The sequence below is a fragment of the Larimichthys crocea genome, chromosome III, assembly GCF_000972845.2.
Source record: "Larimichthys crocea isolate SSNF chromosome III, L_crocea_2.0, whole genome shotgun sequence".
In the NCBI taxonomy this organism is placed as follows: domain Eukaryota; kingdom Metazoa; phylum Chordata; class Actinopteri; family Sciaenidae; genus Larimichthys; species Larimichthys crocea.
In genome coordinates, this window is record NC_040013.1 from 5,635,451 (window position 1) to 5,661,698 (window position 26,248).

The following is a 26,248-nucleotide window of genomic DNA, read 5'->3' on the forward strand; positions in this document are numbered from 1 at the left end:
GATATCATTAAAATATTAAAATATATTCAGTGTTTCTCCAAAAGATTTGTTTTGCCTGACAGTGTGAAGAAGGTTCAGAAGCAGCATTTAGCCCAACATAATGAGTAAATAAAATGTGAAATTATTTGTGAATTCAGACTTTTTTTCTGAGAGTTGTGAGGTGGAGGGAGTTGCACTTGTGACCTCAGTATTTCTAAAATTCTGTGTGCCACTCCTCCAGGCATAAACAGCCCCCCCCACCCACACACGCACACACACACACACACGCACACATTGTTGCGTGTTGTAGCATGAAGTCTGAGTTGTGTCTGAAGAAATGTTATTTTAGTCTGGAATTATCTTGGGTGTTATATAAGCCTTTAGTATCATTTTCCTCTCTCCCCTTTGAACTGCCGCTGCAGAGATGTTAAATGAAAGCTTTTGGTGCATGGAGTAATTTCCATAAAGGTTACATTTACAAAAACAAGACTTGCAGAAAGGCTCAATTTACAGAGATGTAAACAGCCTTTAAAGGGCAGTTATCCAAATCATTAATTCCAGGCAATCAAACGGCTTAATTACCAGAAATTCATCAGATGGGCTTAAAGGTCAAAAAGTGATGCGCTTGCTGCTTCCTCCTTCTTCCATTCCGTGTGGTCTTGTTCGGCTAAATTGCCTCGCCTGGGGTCTCACTCTTCTCCTTCTGATTAGGAAACTGTGGCCTTGATGTTCACACATTTTAATTGCAACCCAGCCCAACATCCTGTACGCTTGTCTTCACGTCACCCTCCTACACTCGCCCGTCTCCCCACACATCCACACAATCTCCCCTCGCGGAATTACCCCATATATGTTTGATGCTATCCGGGTTCAAATCAAATCTAAGCCTCAAATTTAGACTCATAAAGTCATTTCCATTAGCATTTATTGCCTTTTTCCTGCTCCCTCTGAGGCATGTACAGTTATACTCCGGCCACTGTGCCTCATTTTGGCTTTTGGGGGCGAGATGAGAGCAGTGTGACCTATATTTGGCTCTTAGTTATATACAGCTGCTTTCAAGTTACCACACTTGGCATTCATTGAGGCTTTTAACACATAATAACATACAGTATGTTATGAGTGATATGGAAATATTCATGCTAAATAATGCATAGATGCGAAAGAAGCTACCACCACATAGCTTTTCATTTTTTAATTGGCATATCTCATGATATCTCATTTCACTGACACGATCTGAGAGCTTGCCTAGTTACTGTTTAATGTCTTTAAGGTTGTATTACATGATGTCTGCATTGCAAAAATGTATTGGTCATGTAGGCATCTTGAAAAAGAGTCGAGAGGATTCACACATGACTACAGATGGCAAGAAATCCACAGCTGAAGCATTCCTCCACACACCAGAGGTAAGACTTTTAATATTTTTACATAGTTGCAAAGATAGCAAAGAAGTTGTGCAGCAGTGAAGTACTGCAAATGAGAGATTCCCTTCAGCATTTGAACATTAATTAATTTTTGGCTCATTTCCTCCTTTACAGGCGCAGGTTTTGGAGTTCGATTGGAGGTCAGCATTTATCGGGCTGGTCCCTCACATGGCACACTGTGTGAAAGTGGTGCTGGATGATGCTTGTGCCAAGAGTCTACAGCAGGAAGAGGCCTTACATTCTTCAGGACACACCAGCGTTGAGCTGAGCGGCACTACTGGAGACACCACCAGCAACGAACAGCTCAGAGAAGATTCCTTCTACACCTACTCAGAGAGAGAGACTCCCAATATGATAGCCAAGGTATTGTGGATTTTGTGTAGGATAGTCTAACAACTGGATTGTCAGGAGTGGTTTGGATGATTCCTTGACTAAAACTGGTAAATCATCAGAGTGCAGATTTAAGCCAAACAATCGGGTCACACTGGTCCCTAGAAAGAGAGCCACATATTTCTCCTTAGCAAGAGTTTGCAAAGCTTGTTCATGAGTCCACGACTCGGCAACGACATCAGAGCGAATGCAAAACTGTTTCTCTAGATCTCTGGATTTAGTTATTATTTAGTTTTGTGATCAGGAAAGTGCATTAGCTTGCCTTCATTTTCATTTCTTCCTATCCGATTTGAGGTGATATTCAAGTTAGCTGCGTAAATGAGTTGACAGAAAACTATAGAGCTTTATCAAGTTGCGTTCAAGTGCACATTAATAATCTGATTTTGACCAGCAATTACAGTAAGCTGTTGATTAATCTGTTTAAATTGTGTAATTAAAGTACTATATCGTTCATATATGGAGGGGAGATTACTTCATTAAGATGCCTCCTCCACATTATTTTACAGCATTAAATTTCATGCCTCGACCCCTATATTTCTCTCATGTTGTTATCCCTGAATTACCTTGTGACTTTCTGCCGCTATTAAAATAAAACTGTGCTTTAAGCAATTCTTTTCACAGTGCCCACAGATAGTAAAAATGCCCAAAGATGCTTTATGTGCTAAAGAAAGACACACCATTCTGTAAATGGCCACTGGCACAGCTGGAAGCACACAAGGTCTGTAGCCTGGAGAGTATTTATAAGTGATGAAACGTGAAAGTGACAGTGAAGTGTCTTACCAGAGCCGTGTGATCGTCTTTGGAGTGCATCATCGGATGTGTGTTATCTGCGTTGTTAGAAACATTATGTTACAAAACTCTGATAGCGAGGATTAAGGTTGTTGCCTCACTTCAATGCTCTGCAACAAAGCAACTAAATTTGGAGTGCTCCGAGGTTCTTAATACAGATTTGGGTAACCCACATGAGCGTGTTATGTGTTGGAGAAAATGTTTTATTTTCATTTCTAAAGATTCTGAAAGAATAACTCTGTGACTGGTTAGTCTTTATTTTGCGGTCTCTATTTAAGATTTGAAATTTCAAAGAAACAGGATGCAAGCCCTGAGGGGAAAGTGAGAAACAAAAAAGTCTGGCGAAAAACAAAAAAAAGTTTTGGCAGGTGAATTCTTTTATAGGTCAGGATTTTTCAAGTGCTTGTTGTTGTTGTGACGCTTATTCAGGCCACAAGACACCGAAGTGCACCTCTACCCTATTTTCTCAATACGACTGAGCTTTAGTTTCTCCATGCGCTCAAACACAAGATAGATCTAATGTGTTAGCAAGTTACAATACTGTCATTTATTTCGGTGCTAAAAGTCACCGGGAAGAAAGCATGAGTGCTTTAAAGGAACGGTGCACAGGCAGCTCTATTCACAGAATATGACAGAAATGGAATATAATACGTAAAACTATGTTTTCATTAGTGTATAATCACCTGATAGTAGAATTATTATATTTTAGTTAGACAGACCTTTTATGTCTATAGACGCTGCAGGTCCTTCTACACAGAGTCCGCCATGTTTCTGTAGTAGCCCAGAACAGACAAACTAACACTGGCTCTAGATGAGGCGTTCACTGGTCCTTTAAGCCCTGTTTAGAACATGGGGTGGAGGCGCTCTTCAGCGTCTTATGAAAACCTGTTTTCAAAAGTCTGGTCATACAATAAATAAGACCATTCCGATCAGGAAACTTAGAAAAGGGAGAAGTTGAATCTTTTTTAAAAATTATGAATATTGCATCAATTGAAATGCCTACTGGTCTGTCACTAATGTAGAAAGTTCTGTGCTATTCACATCTGGAGTCATTTAACATTTGTAATATATAATTTCCATTCAGTTTTGGTTGCCAGAAATTCAGCCACTGCGTAATTTATCACAATTTATCACATTCTACTTCTCTGTGAAACTCAGCTGTTGAAATCCCAACACACACACACACACACACACACACACACACACACACACCACACAAAGGTCTAATACATTAATTGTGTCTACAGTTAACCTACATATAAGACTCCAACCTGTCACTCCTCTCCCAGTGCATGAGCCATGTTTTGCCATACACACCCCTGTCCCTGTTCTGTTCATCCTCCTTTATTACTACCTGGCTGAACAATGCAGGTCTACACACATCACCCAGACCCGGGGAGATTAATGGTTTTTGTAGCCCTAGCGGAAAGCACCTTCGATAATAGAGAGCCCAAATGATTTGGGCCTGACACAGTTGACACCCTGGATCAGAAAGGGCCTTGAGAAGAGTCATCAGTATTACTTGAGGACTCTAAGGACAAAAGAGAGACGGGGGCGGGGGGGGGACCAAGCACCAGTATGGATGATATTATGAGAAAAGGTGTTGAATAGGGGAAGGAGCGGGGTATACAGATGATAGAGGGATGTATCACAAAGGCAGAGATGCTTGGGCAGAGAGCAGGATAAAGAAGGGATAGTGTGAGAGAAGGGATGAGAAGAAGGGGGCCTGGGAAATGGCAGAGAGAGGTGAAGTAGACACCAGAGATTGACTTTTCTCAGGAGGAAGGACCGAATGATGTGAGACCAGGCTTAGTGTGGAACTCTACAAAGGTTCTCCAGTGTTGGGGGCTGGACTGCCATATATACTTACTTCCATTTAAAATCTCACTATGCTGTTTTTTTTTCCTTCTTTCTCTTCTCTTCATTTTACCACTGCTGAACAACTTTTCCTCCCGAAACTCGCTGAAACTTTCTCTAACTCGCAGTCCACCATCTTCTCTCTAACTCGTCTTGCTTCCCACTACTCTACACCGCACACTGTACAGACTCGTATCATTACTGCCTTACTTCTCTCTCTTTTTCTCTTCTCTCCACCTCCTCCTCCTCCTCCTCCTCACCCCCCTTCCTCTAGCCCTTTTTTACACTGACAGTATTTGTGGCTCTCATTGCTAACGAGAGTCAGAATTTGTCTGTGCTCAGGACCTGTACAACATATTTATGTGTAGGTCAACGCTTCAAAGATGAGAGCCTTTCAACCCAAAGGTTATACATGCATGCATTTGCATTGAAAAGCACCGAGCTAGACAGACATCCAAGACGAGACTGTTAGATATTATATATATATTTTTTTTCCCCCCCGTCCTTTTTTGACACATGCCCTAGTGTTTGAGCAGAGAGCAAATTACTATACGTTCAAAGGCGTTCTGATGGATCAATATTTCACACATTTATATTCATATGTTCATACCTCAAACCTCACTTTTTTTTCACTTGAACTCACTTCACTGTCTGCATTACCATACATATGCAGGTTGCGATGATACCGTTCATCCATCAGAGTACTTTAGGTAGTGTACTTTTTTTTTTTTCTTTTTATTGGCAGTCCGTTGTGCTCTGAATGCCAAATACCCTCCGTTCAACAGCTGGAACCCGCCCTTCTGTCAGAACCTGAGTTTGAGCTTCCCCTTTTTTCGGGTGGGCCCTTCTAACTAAAATACTAGCTCTCTATTATAGCAACAGAAGTCCCTTTTCTGTATTCAGACTTCACAGAAACCTTCACCTGCATGTTCAAGCCCTCCACTTGTCTGTCTATTCCAAATTCTCTGCACACAAACAGGCCTTCCTAGCGCTTAAAAACTTTATACAGTCTCTTTCACCTTGCTGCAATAGTCCTGGTGGGATTCCGGGCTTTGATCTCAGCTAGTTAAGGTTTCAGTCTGACTTCAGTGTGGACACGTGTGTGGTTGTGATGATGACTGTGTGTGTGTTTGCGTTCGTGCAAACGCTACAGTATATGTGTATGAGATGCTTCTCCGGGGCCTCTCCATCACCGTGGTAATGCTGAGTGTTGTGTCTGCCTCTGCTTTCTTTCTCTCAAAGCTAAGCTCCTAATGACTACACGCAGTCGGATATTGACTTAATTGTCCAAACGGGCCATTGTTCCCAGGCCTTTTAACCCCACTGGAAGCTTTTAAAGGAGAAAATTGTGTAAAGAGATTGTGAGATTGTCAATTGTGTACACACGCTGCAGCCGTGATCTGACAGAATGTCGAACTTCCCAGTCGACCCCTACAGTAAGTCAAATAATAGAGTGTGTGGCTCTATAAGCAAGTAATACATGCTATGATTGATTGATTAAACTGGCACAGAGTTTTCTGAGTTATGGCGATGTGTTTTTTTTCTGCTGGCTCGGTAGCTCTAGGGAAATATGGGAAATATGCTTTGTTTTAAGGCTTTTTAAGGATCTGCCTGACTCATAACTCACATCTATAGGTGTATAAATTTGGAGGTGAACTCACACACATATGTGACTCCTTGGCACCTGCCTGATCATCTTTCACTGTACTCAATGTGATGTCAATAGGAAGCACATGAGGTAGTCGAGGCACTGATGTCGAGGTGTGTGTGCGCATATGTCTTGGCGTGCATCTTGGTCTCTGCAGTAATAGGTACATGGTGTTTTTTTTTTAAGTGTCTGCAGATTACATATTAAACTACATACGTACACTGTAATATGCATGCTGTGCATTTATTTTGTGCATGATTTGGTAAACAGCATCAAATCTTCCTAACGCACACACACACACACCCCATATGTCATCAGCTTCCAACAGGTTCAAACTACGGCTAGTTCAGTGCCACGCTTGTGAAATTGTTTCTAAAAAAGTATAAAGTATCAGATTGACACAGTGCAATCATTATATTAATTAAAAACATTAAAGATTCGCTTGAAGTAAATACCAGCAGTAATACCAGCACACTCCTTATCTGTGTCACACCAAGCACACACTCAACTATTTTAAAGCCCCTTGATCAGCCAGTCTCCCAGCCCCTGGAGAGGGGAAGGTGTAGGCAGCCCGGTCCCTATAGGCCTTTCTCCAGGACAAATGTGGATAAATGAGATAACTCCTGCTTGTTGCTCTGGCAGTTTATAGAATAAGCTGTAGGTCTTTTACATTGCTGAAACAGCTCTCTCTCCCCTTCCCGCTCTCTCTCACTCTCACCTTTGCCTGACCCCTTTTCTTTTCTCACAGCATATCTGACTCCCCCACCTCTTCCCACTGTATGTTGTACTGTAACGTTTCCGTTTGAATCCGGGTTGACATGATTGCACGCTGTTACAGCATTAGACAAATGCTGATGTCATATCCTCAGAAGTAAAAGGTTTTATTTGACCTGATACCAATTATGCATGTTCAGCAGCAATCGTTGTGCGGAGGGCACGTCTTCAGACATCTGTATTCTACATTTGCACTGATGTTTGCTTTTCAGCTCGCGCAATGTTAGAGAAAAATGTTCTGTGTAATACCCACATGCTCAGTCTTGAATCCTTGTCATTCTGATGACTACCCGCAAACGTTCCATTATTTATATCTAATGAGGTCCCTTTCTAATGTTTTTCACTGTTTTTCCTCTCACTGACAGATTTTCCCTCTGTTATTGAGATCATCTTGTCTTGTCTTTGCCTTCTATTTCCCCTCAGTTCTGTGGAGCAATCATGACTGAGCTGGATGCTTTACTACCCTTGGCGGCGGCCTGCAGAGACAGCTCTCTCCAGGAGGTGCGATCAAGCTTTGTGGAGGCATGTGGCAGGGCAGCGTTTGCCATGCTGGGCCGTTTGCAGGAGAGGGCCCTGGAGGTTCCATCCTCTGCACCCCTCAAGAACCTGCCTGCTCTGCTGGCCACGTGCATTTATTTGCACCAACGACTGGAGCACTACCATGCCAGGCTGAAAGATTCAAATGCTACTGCAGCTAAAGTGTAAGGGAAGGGTGTGTGTGTGTGTTTGTGCTACTTGATTGAATGCTGGCTGCATTAATAAACAGAAACATTAAGACAGGCCAATCATAATCCCAGTAACCCACACACGTGAATGTAGAAGAATATTTCAGAATGATCAGACAGGCAACAAACTCCAGGACCTTCCAGATTTGAATGTTACCGAGTTCAAAGCATGAAGTGTGATCGGCAAGACGACAGCACACATCACAGATGTAGTGTCGAAACCCGAACCCTCACACAGCTGCAGCATTCCTGTACCCTGCACCCATCCTCTGCCTTGTTTCCAACATCACCTATTGTTCCACGTCTTCAACATCACTCAATCATCTCAAAACCGCTGTTAATTAATAAACAATAAGCTAATCAGGCAGCTAAGGGCCTGCTCAACAGGAACTGAATTGCATTACAAATAATTGTACCGCAGACTGAATCAGTGTATCACAACTCATGCCAGCTACCCTGGTATTTATTACCATGTGATTTCTGACTACCGTTCTAATCACATCGTAGATATTTATTAAGGAAACATGAAGGAAGAAGATCAAAGAGATTCCTGCCCACAAAATGTGCGACACTTGTAATACAGGCAGAAAATGTATTTTACAATTTCAAAGAAGTTGTGTATATTTGAGATTAATCGGAGGGGACAAAACGGGGGGAAAAAAAGAAAAAGAGCTGAAATGATTGACAGGAGGTAATGACACCCACATTGTGTCTACATCTGGTGAGTTTTTATGCCCCGTAATACCCCCTTAACCTCTGCTCTCCATAGATCCCCTCTAAAGGCAACGCTGGTGCCCCCAGTGCTCCTGTTGTCCCACCTCTGGACCCGTGCACCCCTCCACCTGCACTTGCACTGTGCCCCCTCCGGTCATAAAGCACTTTCCTCTTTCTACACCATCCAGTCCCCCTGGTTTTAAGCGTCCTGCACCCCTGTTAAACTCTTGGCTCTCTCTGGAAAGTATCAAGGCAGGCAGATTTAAAGGATATGAAATGTCACACTGAACTTTTCGAATAAATCATCAGTTCTTTCATCTAATCATTTCACCGCATGTTTGTTTGATAGCTCCCTGAATATAGAGTAGTCAATTATGCACCTGGATTACGGGATCGTGCCCTCTTGCACTCTTCATCCCTGCGGCCCCTTTGTTTTTTTTTCTAAATACACCATATGTATTATATATGATGTGTTTTCTGTCATTACCTTTAAAGGTTTGTTTCCTTCCTCTTTACCTAGACCCCTGACCCTGCTGCCTATCCAGAAGTGCCAAGATATGGTGGAGGCCTTAAGAGACCAGCTGACTAGCTACTGTATCCAGGTTTGTTCCACATGCATACTTCAAGACGCGGAGAGCCACCACTGGGCTGACCCCAGACCCTTCTACGAGGTAAATTACCCTCTCCGTTCCCTGAAATCTACGTGGTTACATTTTCGTTTTCCCTCCCAAGACACCTTGAAAAAAACAACACCAGGCTACACTCTTGTAGGATAAAATATTTATATTGTTTTTCCTCTTTGTCTCTGTGTTTCTACATTTCTGGCATATTCGATTAGTGGAGCCTATTTGAGTATTATTATTTATATTTATATTTATTTATTTACCACCAGATCATAAAGAGAGTAATCCATATAACATCTTTCGTATTGTCTAGTGTTGATTTAATTTCTTTCATTGTAAAAAGTTGAAATTCTAATGCCACGTCTTAAAGTAGTAGGCTTTTTCTGTAGATGTTGAGGAACTCTGGAGCTTTCTCGCTTCTTCTATTCATTCCCACAATACACCTTTACCTCCCACTCTCGCTCTTCTAACCAATCCTTCTACTCTGAGCTCCCTGAGAACATCTGTGGCTTCCATGCTGCCCCGGGGGCTCCAGGGATTCAGCTGTCTGAAGTCTGCAGTCTACACTGGGACTGTCTGGAAACAGCAGAGGGCCCCCGAAACTCCCCTACCTTTATGCCCTTAAACCAATCTAAACCTCCCTTCTCTTTCTTACTTTAGCCTGCTTTTGCCTTTTTTTTTTTTTCCTCTTTGTTCCTCCCTCCTTCTCTGGGTCACTGGTGTCAGACAGACCTGCTGTGCGCAGGTGTGTGCTTTTGTTCAAGCATGCCTGTGTGCATCTGCACAGATGAATGCACGTGTGGGTGTGCAGCGGCATCGCAGGATGTGCGTTTCATTTGGTGTGTATGTGTCTATATTTTCATGTCTATTGCATGTGTGTAGTTGCATGCATTAGGTTTCCTGGATACCCGGCCCTGTGTCTTGGCGGCTCTTTCACAGCTCAGTGCAGCTCCAAAGGGACCCTTCTCCGGGTTTTTTTTTTCCTTTCTTTTTGTTATTTAACATTGATATTGACACATGAATAGTTGTTGGCAGAGAGCTATTTAATATGCTACAGTACAATAACAGCACATGAGGTCAGTTAAGGCGATCAAAGGAAGTTTAGAACATGACCTTGGCTACCTTTCTTGTCAGGATTTAGCCTTCAGAGCCAAATTCATTTGAGGGAGAAAAAAAAGAAGCTGTTATGAGTTTCCAAGTTTATTCCATCCTCAGTTCCTCAGCTCAGATTTAGTCCTCACTGTTGCCAGGCTGTCATCCATAATGGGAATTTGCTCATAGTTGACCTGGCTGGTTAAATAAAGTTTGACTTGAATAAACGGATAAAACAGTCCAACCACACATGTAGCTGTGGCTGCTCTTGGTCTGGATCCAACGTCTGTGTCTGCATTTGCTCTGCTGAGTCCACAGGCGGAGGATGGCGGCCTAATCCCGGACATAGAGCTCGGTCACGCTCCCCATCAACCACCGATCCCTAAATGACTGGCTCCAGGGAGGAGAGGAAGGGAGTGGATGGAGAGAAGTAAAATACTAGATAGATGAGGTGAAGTGGGAAGAAAATGAGAAGGGACTGAAGGGCATGATGAGCTGAGGAAGTTGGGGAGTTTTGGACGTGTCAGGATCTCCACCACACACACACACAAAACAGTTTATTGTTGGAGGTTAAACTTGAGGAGTTTGGGCAAGTAAAGGTAGAAGAGGAAGGTTTAATGAATAAATTCTTCTATGTCCTTTCCAACAAAGCTGCAGGATGCCAGGATAATAGTCTCTTTTTCTCTATCACTCCCCCCCCCCCCCCCTCTCTCTGTCTGTCTTTCTTTCTTCTCACTCTCACTTGTCTTTGCTCACCATATTCAGAGAAGTTCTCAATTTCTCCCTGTCTCTCTTTTCTCCCTCTGTACGCGGTGTGAGCGTGTATGTGTGTATAAGTGTGTGCCTGTTGTGATGTGTTCTCCAGTTCGGGACTTTAAAGCAGTCTAAAATCCCAGTGGGGGAAGAAACCCAGGTGCAGAGTGCAGGTGGCGTGACCACGGAGACATCCTGGTGTTGACAGACCTGCCTCTGTCTCTCTCTTTTCTTCTCCTTCATGTTTTCTCTCTCACTCTTTCCCTTCTTTCTCTTCCTCTATTTTTATCTCCCTCTCCTCTTGTTTCTCTCTGTTTTTGCTTCACTGTCAATATCCATATCACAACATATCTTCATCTGCAACCCCCCCCATCACTCCCCCCTCCCTGTCCACCACTTTCTTCCACAGGGCGAGCGCTGTTCCTTCTCGCTGCAGATGTGGTTTTACTTCCTGTGTGGGCTCCGTAGCGACCTGTGGGCGATCCTTCCGGCAGACTTGGCCAAGGAGATGCTCGGCCAGGTGCTGTCAGAGACTTTACAGCTGCTGGTGCAAAGATATGCTATGGCCCGTCCTTCTTACAAGAGACACCTGCAAATCAGGTAGTCAATCATGGTCCATGATGGCCTCAATTCAATTCCTTAAGAAATCTTGTCACTATCTTTAATTTGTGTTCTTGGCCAACATCATTTAACATCTTTAACACCTCTGGTTGTGATTTGCCGTTTTGAGCAGTGTTGCAAATTAGTAGGTGCTTTATGGCAACAATCACATTTACAGAATTTCTGCAAGTACCTTGCTTTGCAGGTATCTAATTCACTTGCAGGCCAAAATAGGAGTTGGTCTGTCTGGTTATTTTCTCTATAAATGGTTTCTTAATTGAATTCCTGGAAAATGTAATTCACAATATGAAGTTGCATATACTGTAATAGTGTAATGGGATGATAGTTGTGGAAAAATTTTACTTTCACATGATCACATGATCTTCATCAAGACTTAAAGTTTGGCTGCCAATTTCACATTTTCTTCCTCAGCGCTTTAAGCACCTTTTGTCCATGTTGACTTGGAAAATCTGATGTTGGGGATTCTTTTTTTTCTTTACTGCTGATTCCAAGGTCAAGAATAAACTTTGAACACCAGCAAACATGAAAGAGAAGTCTTTAAAGCTAAAGGACCTTGTGGTGAGATTGAAATTGCTGTTTGCAAGGTCAAGTTTGAACCACAGGAATGATATTTGTTTGTTTTTTTGAATTATTTGAGATTCCCGTGATTGTCAGTGACTATAGAAGAAGCTTTTGTTTTAACTGACAAATTCTCTGATTAGCTTTCACACACATATATTTGTATAGCCCTCATTTATGTAGACTGGAGTCTTTTTTCTTTCGTTTCTGGTTTCTTTAATCCTCTATGACAGTTAAATGACTATTTTTGGCTTTGAGGAAACAGTAATCAATTTTTTTTCACCATTTACAGACATTTAATGGAGTAAACAAATGATTGATTAATTGAGAAAATGATCTAAAGATTAATCAATAATGAAAATAATCATTAGTCGCAGCCCTAATTGTATCCTAAATTACATCAGAACTCCTAGACAACGGCCTAAATCATTTCAACTCTCTCACTGTTGGCCTAGTTTCCGTCATCTCCTTTGGGTATGATGGTGGAGGTCTGAACGTAGTGTTAGCACGCCATTGGCACACTCTCCGCGCAGGCTTACGGGTCATCTTCTCCACCCTTCTTTGCCTTTCTCCTCCTAATAGTTGAATGATGACGATGAACAGGTTAAACTGCGACACGCAGTGATACGATGAGAGAGTGACAAAGACAAAGTGCACTGTACATGTGTAGCACTGCAGGATGTCAACACTAAGCCTGGTTTATATTGCTTGGAGATGCTTGTGTTTCTGGAAGGACAGTTGTAAAGTGTAAGGCTAGCCTAAACAGATGGCTTTTCAAAGCTTCTCCAAGTTTCCTATGCTTATAGCACTCACATGGGTACTTTTATGCTACCTCACCTCTCCTGTATCAGTCCAGCCCTGTGTGTGTCTAATAACGACTTGGGCCATGGGAAGAGCAACGATGAGGAGATGAGAGATGATGAGCAGCTTTCCCCAGCCAACTGAGGAAGCAGATTTAGGGGCATTTAAATGTAAAGGCAATGACTTTTATAGTGAAATCCAAAGCCTGAAGTACACTTAACTTTCCAACAGTAAAATCACCAGGAGGTTCTCTTATCTGACTGACTGCACGATGAGGCTGTTATGTCATGATGTAATGGAGGATGTCAGTCTTTGGAGCCTTTTCTCTTTCTCCCTCTTTATGTGTTCTCACACATTCGCTCACATCTCATCTTTTCTGTTTTCATCTATACATTCGCCTTTTCTCTTTCCTTACTCCTTGTCTAAGGTGCGATATTACAGCGGTGTTGCTGTACGTGGAGCAGCTTATGTGGAGTGTGTGTGAAAGTCCCGAGGCATTGGTGCGCTCCAATCCTTATTCAGCAATCACCATAATATCGGGCAGATCAGACTGGCCGTACCAAATCCACAGCCTGTGCGAGCAACTCCTGACAGTCCTCGTCATTGTCACAGCGCCGCTGTCTTCGCTGTATAGGTTGGTATTCACGGTGTGTTTTTGTTCTTCAGCTTTAAAGGTTCAGTGTGTCACATTCAGGATGATCTAATGGCAGAAAGTGGAGTATAATAAATATGTTTTCATGTGTATAGTCACCTGAAAATAACCAAACACTGGCTCTAAAAAAGGGCTTTCTTATTTATCAGTTTCGTGGCCATCATGGTTTTTCCTATATGCTTGGAATGGGTGGGTGAGGTAAGCAATGTATGCCACTAAATCCTACACACTGGACCTTTAAGTTAAGCTAAAATCTGACTTTGGTACACAGTTTCATATGAAACTAATTAACAGACTATGGCCACTGAATTTTGTGTCCTAATTGACTATTTAGCCCCACACTTGATTTAACACGAGTGAGCTGCCAAATGTAAAAACAAAAAATGCATACAGGAGGATGTATTTTTTTATGATATCACTACCTGGAAAACGATGACCACTAAACAAGGTGTATGAATCAAAATAATATCCAAACTGCCATGTGCAATCTCAATCTTTCTCCAGGATATTTATGATTGATCCTGCGAAAGAGTCCACGACACATCAGCCTGACGGCCGCGTTGTCCACTGGCTAAATGTTATCGACCCTGACCTCTTCACAGAACAGGCCATACGGTATGTAAAACGCAGCCGTCATACCATCCGTCAGCCGTCACACAGCGGGTACACATATGCATGTTCGCACACACGAACCCACAGGCACGCACGGTTTATGATATGCTAAACCATCACACACACCTCCACCCACTGTATAGAGAACCATATGTGTGTGCGTGCGTGTGGAGTTATAGCAGCATACTATATGTGTGGATATATAACCAGACTTGCCCGTTGCTCAGGGCTTCAAGCCTGAGTTGCTGTGGTAATATAACACAGATGCAAGCTGAGAAAGAGAAAAAATAAAAAATAAACTACCGTTGCTGCTGACACTGATTTTGTTTATGTTGATGGTTGCTGAGGGCTTTACACATGTGGTGTCAACAGAGCACACTGCGCTGTGTATGCGTGTACATGCAAGCATACATGTGTGTACACGTGTGTCCAGTTACTGTTGTGACCTCCACAGTACAGTCAATCATCCCCCCCCCCTTGACTCCACCCTCCTCCCCTCTCATCTCCCCCCCCGGCTGCCAGAGGTGATGTCATTGCGTGCTGATGGAGCACAAATCAAACTAACCCCCGCTTTCCTGCTCCTAAGTATTGGAGAGCTGAAATTAGTTTATTTTTATGACCTCTTTATTTCTTTGCTCTCACCTCCTGCCTGCATGCGAGGGCGCCGGGGGGCCTTGCCAGTGGCCTGGGGCCAGATCCACAGGTCCTCATCCAGGACCCCGGCCTCTGTGGCCAAATCTCTCCCCAGCCCATTAAAATCAAACCTATTGTTATGGTTATTAAATAAAACAATAATAAAATCACAAAGAACATAAATAAATCATCCAGCATTACATGCTATAAAAAAAAAAAGAATCCGAAGTTACGTTTTGTGGCCTTATGTGTTTTCCTGGATTCACACACATTCATGCTCTGCATTTTTCTTCTTCCCTTTGCACGTCTGTGTGTGTGTGTATGTATCTGTGTGTCTTAGTTCTGTAAGCTGACCCTGGGCTGTAGCCTGGTAGATTTATCAGAGCAGTTAAAAGAGGATTTCTTCTGGATTTGCGGTCCTAGTGACATCATAAATTGCACTGTCAGATTGAGGCATACTTTTCCTCAGTCAAGCAGCAGGGTGCACCCTGCTCTTGCTTTCTGGCTCAAGTAGAATGGTTAATTTCTTGGGTAGACAAACCCCCCCCCCTGCACCTCCCTCCCGCCTCCTCGCTCCTCAGACAAACTCTGTCCATTCCTTCCATTAGATTTTTATTGAGATGTATAAAGTAACATGCAGGCACACACATGTCAGCATGCTCTCACACTTGCACACATACATAACCACAAGCATAGGCTCTGAAGGGCACGCACGCACACACACTTAACGCGCGCACATACCAAGGATACGGCTCATTACCCACAGCTGGCTGCAGCCTCTTGGTTATACAAAAGATGTAGGAGGGGGGTACTGCTGTATATTCATGTATTTGGCTGTCTCCCAAATGTTAATTTGGTTTTAGCTGGCCAAGATTAGAGCTAATTCCTTCCCGGTGCACACTATAAGTAAGCGAGAGTGAAGGCATTTGAAGACTAAGCCCGTATCAGGAGTGAGTGACACTGAAGGAAGTTATATTGTAGCATAAACACTATTTCTTCCCAGATTGTCACCCGAGACAAGTCTGTGATTTCAGTCTTTGTTTTTGACTCGTGAGCGTTGCCCCTCCTTTGTTGTCTCTTGCTAAACGGACTGCTATCTGTACGCTCACCTGACACTGCAGAACTGTCAACTGTGTTTTCCTTCTTTCCGCTCTCAGAGATGGTCTTATGGGTCAGACGGCCTCTACATGTCAGCTGAGGCTGCTGACCTCTGACCCGGGGCGTAATCCCAGGTTGCTACTGCGAACGCTGCTGTACGGAGACTGTCACCTGCCCAGGATGCTCCTGGAAAACTCCTGTAAGTCTGTTTTCAGTGTACGCGGATTAGTGCTGTGTGTGTTAATGGATAAAGGGCACAGTGTGTGAGTACGTGAAGCTTTCATTAATTCTTTATTATTTCATTTTTTTTTATAATACTGGACCCACGGAGTCGATCCCGCAGGCGCCATGTGTGGGAAGGTGTTTACCCGTCTCTTTAATTATGGCGCTCTAAGATCCAAAGCAAGTTATGCAGACCTTAGATGAGCTCTATCCATTTTATGAAGTTATCATCAGCATCTTTGCCTTCATCATCATTTTCACCTTGGTCACCATCATCACTAAATCAATAGAGAGCAGTAATAAACACTCAACAGGCCCAGGCGGAGCACACACGCTGACCTTTAAAGATTTTCCCTTCCTTCTTCTCCCCTCCGCGCCGGCAACAGTCTAACCTTTAAAGACTGTTGTGCACTCGCACATTAATTCACATTATAGCGACCTCATTAATAACAACTCTCACTGTCTTCGTTCTTTCGCTTGGTCTGAGTCTGGCTGAGAGGCTCCGCAATGCTTCTCCCTCCGTGCTGCCGTAAATCAACACTGGAAGCGCTGACGCTCGCGTGTTATCACGATGACGGGCTAATTAACCAGGAAGCAGACGGACAGAAGGAAGAGCTCGACTGAACGCCTCCCATGAGCCACTGCACTTCCTTATACATGTACATACCGGGGTGTTTCTTGGTGCTTTCTAAAAAAACCCACAGTGAGTCATAAACTACTTCAGCTGGATTTTGTTTCTATCTAATTCAATCAAATTCAGTGTATTACAGTCATTGTTGAAGTCAGCCGCCGTTGGAACAGTGGGAAACTTCAGTTTTTTAAATCTGGCAGTGCGTTTTTATCTAATACGCTAACTTTGTTTCATCAACAGCACTTTTTCGACACAGTTGTTGCTTAGCGACACATTTTACAGTACGGTATATCTGCCTTATCAAAGCACGCTCACTTGCCGGAGAGCTAGATAGAAACTAATTGACCTACCTAGTTTCTTATGATTTGTAAAGGTATTTATTTGCAGGGTGATAACACCTCCTCCATATTTACAATAACAGTTTTTGCTTTTGCAAAACTTACCCAGAATCAGAAGATACACTATTTCTGCTGCACACACTCTCTCTCTCTCTCTCTTCCACACACACACTCACATAGCCTTTTTATTATCATCACTGTGTCTGCTTCCAATTACAGAGGTTTTCAGAGAGGGCCCTTGTGAGTGGTTGACTGGTTGTCCGGAAGATAAACAGGTGTATGTATTGGCTATGTATCAAGGTTGGATAAGCTTTGAGACAGAGAGGCAGGGGGAAGAGAGCTGGGAAAAATAACCGAGAAATCGACATAGAAACACAAACACATTGAAAATTATTGTATGCTGCAGCAGTAGTGGAAACAGAGATGTGCCAGCGCACTGTCATCTGTTTTTCTGAAGTCATCTGCTGCTGCTCCATAATGGGATCATTATTAAAAGGCACCTAGTTAACCTGCCATGCACTCCAGCACCCCAAGTGGAAATTAATGTTAGTCACCTCTGTTCCCTTGGACTGTTGCAGTCACAGTAGTGATATCCAGAACACTCTCTCCTTAAGGACCAATTACTAGACAGGGAGTGAACAAGATGCTGGCGTAACCCACATAATGCCACCTAATAGACTGATTGTAGGTCAGGTTGGTTGACCACATTTGAGTGTATGTGTTGGATCTGTGACTCTGAAAGGAAAGGCGTGAGTGAGAAACATAGAGGGAGACTTACACTCCCAGATACTGACAGGAGGATAAAGGAAATCAGTTCTCATCAGGACCTTGAGTGTTGGCAGTGCTTCCTACCTTCCTGTTATTAAGGTGGCTGATATTACTGGCCCTGTAATGCAGCAGCTAATTTAGCCCTGTCATTTTAAAATAGTCAGCATTAGTCAGAAGGAAGCCGCGCTGCCCTCCATCACAGCGCCCCCTCATTGACTGCTGCGTTGCATACACTCTCCTATTCAAATAGCTGTCATCTCCCACACAGCAGACTGACAGACCGCTGGATGTCTGCCACCTCTGGAGCAATGGGCCTTTCCTCAGCAACCCCTGTCAACTTAACGCACGCACACACACACACACACACACTTGTAAGCACACAAAACACATATATAGACATCCATATGCGTTACACGCGCACACACCTCCATCCTCAGCCCCGCGCTCAGACAGCAACCCCCACAAGGACACCCTGTCAAAACCTCTTCCTTTTCACTTCCTGTCTCCATGTGCTGTGGGGGCTTTGAAATCTGTTTCTTTTTCTGTTTTTTTTTTTCCTGCTCTGTTTTTTTTTTTTTTTTCCTCCATCTAACACAGATGTGGGTTTTTCTTCTCCTTCTTATTCCACAATGCCTTTTGTTCACCCTTTCTGTTAACATGTGTCAGGTTGGGCAGCCTTGACATTTTCCAATGTGTTTTTGTCCAAAGAAATCAAGATGCTGTTTCATAGGATAGGGTTTCTTTCACTACCTACCTACATAAGGTTGATATTTTCTGAATCATAAATTCAAAAACACACTCGGATTTTTACACTGACCTACGCCCTTCTGACTGAATATACGTGTGCATATGAGCTTTTTCATCTCTTCGTGCATCCTGTTGTTTGTGTACGTATGACAAGTGCTCCTGAATATCACGATTTCATAAATTCATTGACATTTTGAGTGTCCCACTGACTCAGACTGTCTTATTTTATTTTTATTTTTTTGCAGACTTTTGCCAGGAGAGCTGCTTAGAAATGTCTACAGTGAGCTGCAAGGCCGGAGATGACTTCATTGTCACATTGTTCAACCTTTTCACTTGTCTGAACAATGTTCCCAAGGCCTTGACTCGGGTCTTTCAACCATACCTAGAAAGGGCACAGATATGGGAACATCTTTACACACTGGCAGGTAAAATGGCTACTGTATAATGTTGCAGTTCAGGGCTCATTACTACACACTGACATTACATTGATGTAGAGGTTGATATACAGTGCTTTACTGGAAGCTGTGGTGCTGTTAGATTCTGTGGTACTGTGCCCATGCTATTCAAATTAGTAAAAAATTACAAAGAGACAAAAACATGTTTTTGTTTCAGGGAAGGAACTTCATCATAATTTTCCACATTTTACCAATCATTAGCTTGCTGCTGTGCTTATAATGTTTCATGCTTTACTATTTATCTATTCTAAACTACAAAATTAAGCCATTATTATTATTATTATTATTATTATAAAAGACTGAGTCAATGTAATTTCATGTTAAATTATAACTATTACTATCACCGCCCAAGATATTGACACACAACTCTTTCATGCTTGGAGAAAATCAGTGTAAGTAACTGATTTAAAGAGTTGATGACATTTAAAAAAAAGAATATTTCCATTTTGTGTTCACAGTGCATGCACGTGATCTAAATCATGACTTTATTATGTTATTACAGAGACTGTAACTACTTCCCAACTCCTTCTTTCTCTCTGCCTCTCTCTGGTAGAAGCTTTGATACAGAGCTTAATCAGGACTCCTGTGGAGTACGGAGCTCTTTTTGGTGGTAATTTTTATATCCTGGGTGAGTAGTAATTATTGTAGCATAAATTAGGGTGATTGGAGAAGAGTATTTGGATGAAGACAGAGCAAGGGAGGGGTCGACAGAGGGAAAGAATGAAAAAGAAATAGAGTGAGCCAGAGAGAAATTCTCAATGTCATCCAATCATCATTTATCCTCACAGGGTAATTAGTTTAATTATTGGACTGTGCCAAATCTTTGTATTATAATTTTGGTTACAGGATACCCCCAGTGCCCCCATTTCTATTTAAACTGTTCACTGAGTTAACTTTCATAGATTACATTGAGAGTTTCACTATTTCTCCACTTACACTGATGTTTCATCACACAGTAGCAGGTTGTTTCGAATCAATACACCAGTCAATACGGAAGCGGGCGGTATATAGTCTGAGAACCAAGTGACTTTGAAAAATAGGTCTAGGTCTCACCTGCCACAGAGCGCCTCTCCTTCCAAAAGCTATATCATTTTCTGTTCCGCTCTCCTCTTTTTCTATGGGTCTGAGGTCACACATTTGTTAGACGTCCCTTGAGATTTCAGTGCACTTCCAGTGCCGTCACAGTACTATATCTCTCTGTTGTAGCCTTTGGTTTTACAGCCGACGCTGTAGGAAGTTTATGGGTGCCATACAACTTCATGCTGTAGCTGCTCTGCTATCAATATTAGCGGGATATGAAAGGGCAGAGCAACGAAAGACATAGTGCACCTGGAGAAGGTAGTAAGATCTCTACTGCCAGGCCACCTGGTTTTTGATCGAGAACACCTGAATTTAACATTACTCGCTTTGAATGTAGATATTTCGACGCGATACCCTAGTGCCTTGTGGACGAGCAAGCTATTTGTGTCTCTGTGTTTTCCCATTGTTTGAAAAGTGTCATTTCTGAAACAGTGTGACTATCGCTTGATCGAAAAACCCACCAGCTCAATACCCATAATATGAAACGCAGCCTACTCTGATTTTGTAGCAATCATAAAATTTCATATAGCCTTAATCTTTATGTCACTTGTATGGGGTGTCTGTCCAGAAGTCCAAACGTTTTATGATTTAAACCAAAGTATAGTAATAAAACAGTATTTTAATAGAGTAGTATTAAATGCTAGGGGCATTCATTTTTTTATTGGGCATTTAGAGACTGTACGTCTACTTTTAAAATAAGTAAAAACAGGTTTCCTTTAGGCATGTCTGCTCATTAAGTTCAACTTGACATAAATTCCTTTACAAGTTAGCTTCTCTTCCTTCTCTAAAGTAAATAGTCACATTTTGAGTTGGTGGGCTTAAAAAATGTGACAGCACAAAAACAAAAACTCTGCAGCACACTGATTGTAGTTCAGTCGGTAGAACAAAGTTCTAACTTTGAGTTAGAGTCAGTTTTGTACTGGCACTTTCTATCCTGTTATCTGGATTACTTCTTACGGTCACAGCCTTTGTGCTTGTTGATTTACAGCTCAGCTTTTTCAAAAATTAAGTCAAAAATCAGTGAAGGATATGGTTAATAAGGCCTTATCTTCTGCATTTATTTGCCATTTTTTGTCAGACACAACGCGGACAGTACCTGCAGTGATCAAATGTGTCCGGGCGATGGTCACCAAGTCTACCCACAGCCTCCTGGTACACCTGGTCTCCATGGTGATGGATTGGCAGACCGCGGAGGAGCCCAGTGGAGCCTTGTTCAAGCGAAATGTACCGGAGAGTGTCCTGGCTAAAATACCAAAGGAGTGGAGCTACACACCACTGGAAGCAAGGGGGAAGGAGACTGCCACTAAGAGTACGCACAAACTGGGACACACATTTTAGAATTTTTTTTTTTAGTTTAACATCTAACAACTCTTTCTTTCTTTCCAGCTGTCATATCCTTAACAATTCAAGCCTTGTCCTTCGTTTTCACCAACCTACCCCTGGCTGTAGCATCCGTGCCTCTCTCCATCCGCTACCTCTTCCAAGTGGCAGAGAAGCAACTCTCCCAGCATTCCCGGCAGTTGCGCTTAGTAGGCCTGTTACTTTGGGCCCTACTTAACTGCCTGATCCAGGGCCTGGAAGACCCAAATACACTAGAACAGATCAGTGGTCTGACCCTGGATCGTGGAGCGAAGGAGCCCCTTTCTCTGCTGGCCGAGTGCCTACAGGCTGCCATGGGCATTCAACAGAAGGTAGGGGCTAATATAATAATGGCAATAATATCAATAACATTTAAGGAGTATAGTAAGGTAGAGGCTGTTGTAGGTGTTGCTTGTCACAAAATAAGCTGAAACATCCTCAGTAATCTGCTGTTTGTCTGACAGGGTGTTCCCAAACCCTCAATACACAAAGTGCTGCAGGCTCTGGAGGAAAAAAGACCCAAGTGGACTAACATGCAGCTGCAGAAGGCCCGCAAGCTCTGCTCAGACAGGTGAGAGGTCAACTGCAGGGATTTAGCAAGAGGTCAAGGTCAGAGGGATATTGATGTGGTTTATATTAATGTTTTCATGCATTTAGGAAAGTGCTGTATATGCATTAACCATAAGTCTCAGTTGGTATTGATTAATCATGTGTGGCTTCAACAACAAAAAAAAAAAAGAGGTATCATTTCGTTCAGATAATTTTGATGGTAAAAACGTTTTTTTATAAAATGAATTTCCCGATACATAATTTTCGTGATTCATCAATAGTATAATGGAGGTTGAGGGGTTGATAGCCTGATGAAGGAGGAGGTCCAGACTGGCCTGAACTGACTGATGGCGTATTCAGCTGCTTGACATTCACTATGGACGCAAAAATAAAACAATGAAAAAGAATGCAGCTCAGATATGCTTCTTTTTTTTAATTGAGCGTTCAATTTCTGATGTATCGCATCATCGAGATCATTTTTCATTGGAAAGCTTCATGAGTAAGATCAATGGACATCAGATGTGTTTGTTGTGGTAAATGATGGACGTGGCGTCTGACTGAGTGGACTGCAGGCTGGAGTGATGGGAAAACAGCTTTCACTTTGGGCTGATCTGTGACCTTTGGCTCCGCGTTTTGGAGCTCGTTCCCAGAAATTGCGCATCTGGTCGCTCACTTCATCATAACAAACTCTGGACGCATCCATCCTCATAAAAAGGTGATTCCGTGCCGTAACGCAACATGTACAATTAAAAAAAAAGAAGATGAAGAATGAAATAAATAAAAAAACACTGAGTGGATTATGGCCAGTTCTAGGAAATGCTGTCTTCTTCAGTGACAGGAAGAGAGGACGAGACGGGAGGAGGAAAAAAAAGGAGAAGAGACAAGGCGGTGGAGGGGTGGAGAGGGGGTTGAGTGGAAAAGTGAAAGAAGAGTGATTATGTATCACCTGTCGGAGGCATTCAGTGGGATCATTACTATTCATTAAACTAACCTTCACAGGGAAGTGACGCCTGGCTTGTAAACAATCAGAATACAGTGTCAGAACGAGAGAGGGAGAGAGAGAGAGAGAGAAGGGTGGATGTAATAACTCCAAAAACAACTGGTACTCCACTCACTGGCATCTCTCTCTCACACACACACACACACACACACACTTATGAACCCCTCAAAAAAGAGCGTTTGCCCCTTTGCGAGCCCTCCCACCCCTGTTCCCTCATCCCACTTTTCCCTCCTTCCTTTCCCAACTGTAACCCCCTCCCCACGCCACCCACCTTGTCTTTGCAAAGTAATTTGTAGAGGAGAAGATTATTGTTCTCCATCATGGTGACCCTGGCTGGGCTGACGGGATGCATACACAGATGAAGATGAATGCAGTTATTCCTTGGCGGAGGTCTGCCTCTTTCAGGGCACATTGGCCCTAATGACATGATTGATAGGCTGTCCCAAATCCGGAGGGGCCCTCATTAATCACCCCGCTGACTGAATCCAATCATCTGCTTCACCTGCACAGTGATGGACAGGAAAGGATACAGCGCAGGTGCTGACACGGGTGCACAGCCACCATCGCCGACAACGCCACCGTCGGCCCGCCAGGCAAAAAGAATGAAGGGATGTACATGGACGAGGAGAAGGGGACTCCTCTTCCTTTGCCACTCTCAATGTCAAGCAGCCAATGGCTGGCTGACAGGCGACACCGCTTCTGCCACCTTATAATTACAAAGGGGAAGAGAGAGAGAGATAGAACAATGACAGGAAGTGTATGTGAAGGAGAGGGTTTGATGGACGGCAGCGTGATATCCATCCATACAGGAAGGGCAGGAAAATGATGCAGGCGTCTGCCAGGGTTGGGGTCTGTACATGCATGAGGACCTTGACACACAATTACACACACACACATACGCACTTAAGAACACACACACAAATCATTTTTAGTGCACCGGCATCCTTCGGTCAAAATCCCCCCTATGTATCTCATGAATGGTAATGAAAACAGTGGAAATTATTTTGCTATCTGACCCTCAATAATTTGTCTGCATTTCTCAATAGAGTTAGCCTTGACCGGGCCGTGCGGTTTTCAGGCAGTTAAGCGGAGCAAAGATATTTCTTTGCCAGGAATTTAAAGTTGATTTGCCCTCTGGAGTGAATGATTTTTCTAAAAAACCCCAAAAATTTAATTTTAAACCCGGGACTCGTGTTTCATTAAATTTTCTTGTGTGGTACAAATTCCAAATTTTCTCCCAAATTCTTCTCTAAATTAGAAAACTGTCAGCCAGAGGTGATATTGAGACACAAACTGACATCATCCCTCGTCCTCTTTCCTCTCCTCTCTCTGTGTTTTCCCCCCTCTTTGTGTTTTCTCTCCCATCTTCCTCCTTTTCCCCCCATCTCTGTTTCTCTCCCAGTGTATTTGAGCAAGGAAGTGAGAGCGGAGTCGCTGCGGCTGAACTGACTGAGCAGAAAATAGGCCTGATGCTGCTGGAGGTCTGCCACAAAGCAGGTGGCAGCGACTACCTGAGGCAGATCTATCACATCATCCAAGGCAATGAGGTAGGGAAGCACTCCCTCTCCCCAGCAATTAGGTGGCTGCTGGCCTGAGGCCGCAGGCTGTTCAGGAGGGAGGGGGACGGGGGAAGACGGCTGCTGCATGTGTGCAGTCTGCTTGTTCTGATCTTCTGTTGTTCAGGTGACCTCAAGGGTGCAAACCTACAGTTATTTCCTGTGTTTTACGCTCGCCACATGTAGAGCACAGGGAGCCACACCACATTCTGGTACAGGACTTTTTGGAGGAGGACTCAAGTGGAAGTTTTTCTTAGCTAAATTCACTTCAGAGAAAAAAAAGTTTGACAAAATGAAAAGTAGCAGTTCTCTTAAAGTGCTCAATTTAATTGGAACAAATACATATATGTATAACATGTAGTGAGTTTGGTTATATTCTCCCTGAAGTACACTGTTGGTTGGAATACGTAAAAGGTAAATATAGAAAAAGTACATAAGAAGTGTCATGTACAGAAAATTGAGTTCTTTTAACTTGTGCCATCACACCTCTTCAGGTAGGCCTGAAACATCCTCCACCTACAGTACACTACATTTATATCCCACAAACAGACTCCTGCTGCTTCACATCACAGAGATACCAATGCACACTACTCTATACATTGTATCACACGTATCTATGGAGTATATTCTCATCACGATGACCGGGATGACGCTGGTAATATTCTGTGTTACCCCTCACGGTGTGACACTCAGACTCAAGTCCATATTGAGAACATAAATCCTCTGAAAACGGTGATGAGCATATACTTGAATTTTTAAAAAGGGATAATTAATATTGGCTGGACACTAATTTTTAGCAAACGTTGCTCAAACAGCAGTGAGTCGTGTCTTTGTTGGGGACTACTTTACTTTCAGCTCGTGCAACAGAGATCTATGGCAGCTATTAATGTAAATATATATCAGGCTTCAACTATTCTACTTGATTTCAGTGTTTTTATGAAATTTTTTGACATTAAGAAAAATATTATCGCCAGATTTAAGCTTTAAGTAGCATAAAGCTTAATTATCTTTAAAGGGAGAGTTGTTCTTACAGAAAATACATACATCAGGAGTACATGGAAAAGTTATCACCACAGCACAGCATATATACTGAAGGTATAGGTGTTGCTGCTGCTCATGTGATCCTTGCTGACATGGACCTCCTATAGAATGTCTATTAGGACACATTGTGGAATAACACGGACGTAAGCATCGTATACATTATGCTGCTGTTGAATGTTGAGTCCATGAACCGCTATAACTCTGCGTAGCAATTTAAAAGAATGTGAACGGGATTCCCAAGCAGGCTGTGAGTTACCCTCATGGCAGCTCCGGTATCTCTACCCGCCCAAGGTCGAGGCAAGAACACACAGGTCAGGGACAGACGGGGCTGACGGTGAGGTCGGGGGGATAGGAGGTTCGGAGGCCATGTCAAGCTGACGGATGGGAATATAGTGGATTCACACCAGGATGCCCATGTACACACACGCATACCGTACACACACTTACAGAGACACACACAAACTCATTACTTTACACTGTACATCTTGCAAGACACCTGTAGTACAACCACAGCAAAGGTTACACAAACTAAAGTAGAGCATGTGCTAGTGTCCTGAAAACGCCTCTGTTTCTCTGCGTCCGTACGGATCTGTATTTGTTCTGTGTTTTCATCGCTCTGTTTCTGAACAGCTCTGATTAATTATACTTTTGTGAGACTGATCAATTAAGGAATAGGTGGATGGGTACCATTCTGTCCATTACAATGCTCGTCTGGGGGAAAAAACTGTCTGAACTTGATTAGTTTGTGCTTTTGTTTGGTCA

At 43.0% G+C, this 26,248-nt stretch overlaps 1 protein-coding gene across 11 annotated transcripts in view; it reads left to right on the forward strand.

Annotated features, from left to right (window-relative positions):
• kiaa0825 (KIAA0825 ortholog) overlaps window positions 1-26,248 on the forward strand; it is a 112,986-nt gene that overhangs the window by 22,780 nt on the left and 63,958 nt on the right. For all 11 annotated transcript variants that reach the window (XR_003462275.1, XR_003462274.1, XR_003462273.1 and 8 more), the window contains 13 exons: window positions 1,297-1,382; window positions 1,515-1,763; window positions 7,282-7,559; window positions 8,818-8,968; window positions 11,175-11,365; window positions 13,173-13,379; window positions 13,902-14,012; window positions 15,800-15,939; window positions 18,692-18,871; window positions 21,060-21,290; window positions 21,368-21,672; window positions 21,805-21,911; window positions 24,292-24,436. Coding sequence is in view for 8 of the 11 variants with exons in the window: in XM_027277861.1 (XP_027133662.1) it covers window positions 1,297-1,382; window positions 1,515-1,763; window positions 7,282-7,559; window positions 8,818-8,968; window positions 11,175-11,365; window positions 13,173-13,379; window positions 13,902-14,012; window positions 15,800-15,939; window positions 18,692-18,871; window positions 21,060-21,290; window positions 21,368-21,672; window positions 21,805-21,911; window positions 24,292-24,436 (2,381 nt within the window). In the remaining 3 variants the exon portion in view is untranslated. The remainder of the gene's footprint in view (window positions 1-1,296; window positions 1,383-1,514; window positions 1,764-7,281; window positions 7,560-8,817; window positions 8,969-11,174; window positions 11,366-13,172; window positions 13,380-13,901; window positions 14,013-15,799; window positions 15,940-18,691; window positions 18,872-21,059; window positions 21,291-21,367; window positions 21,673-21,804; window positions 21,912-24,291; window positions 24,437-26,248) is intronic.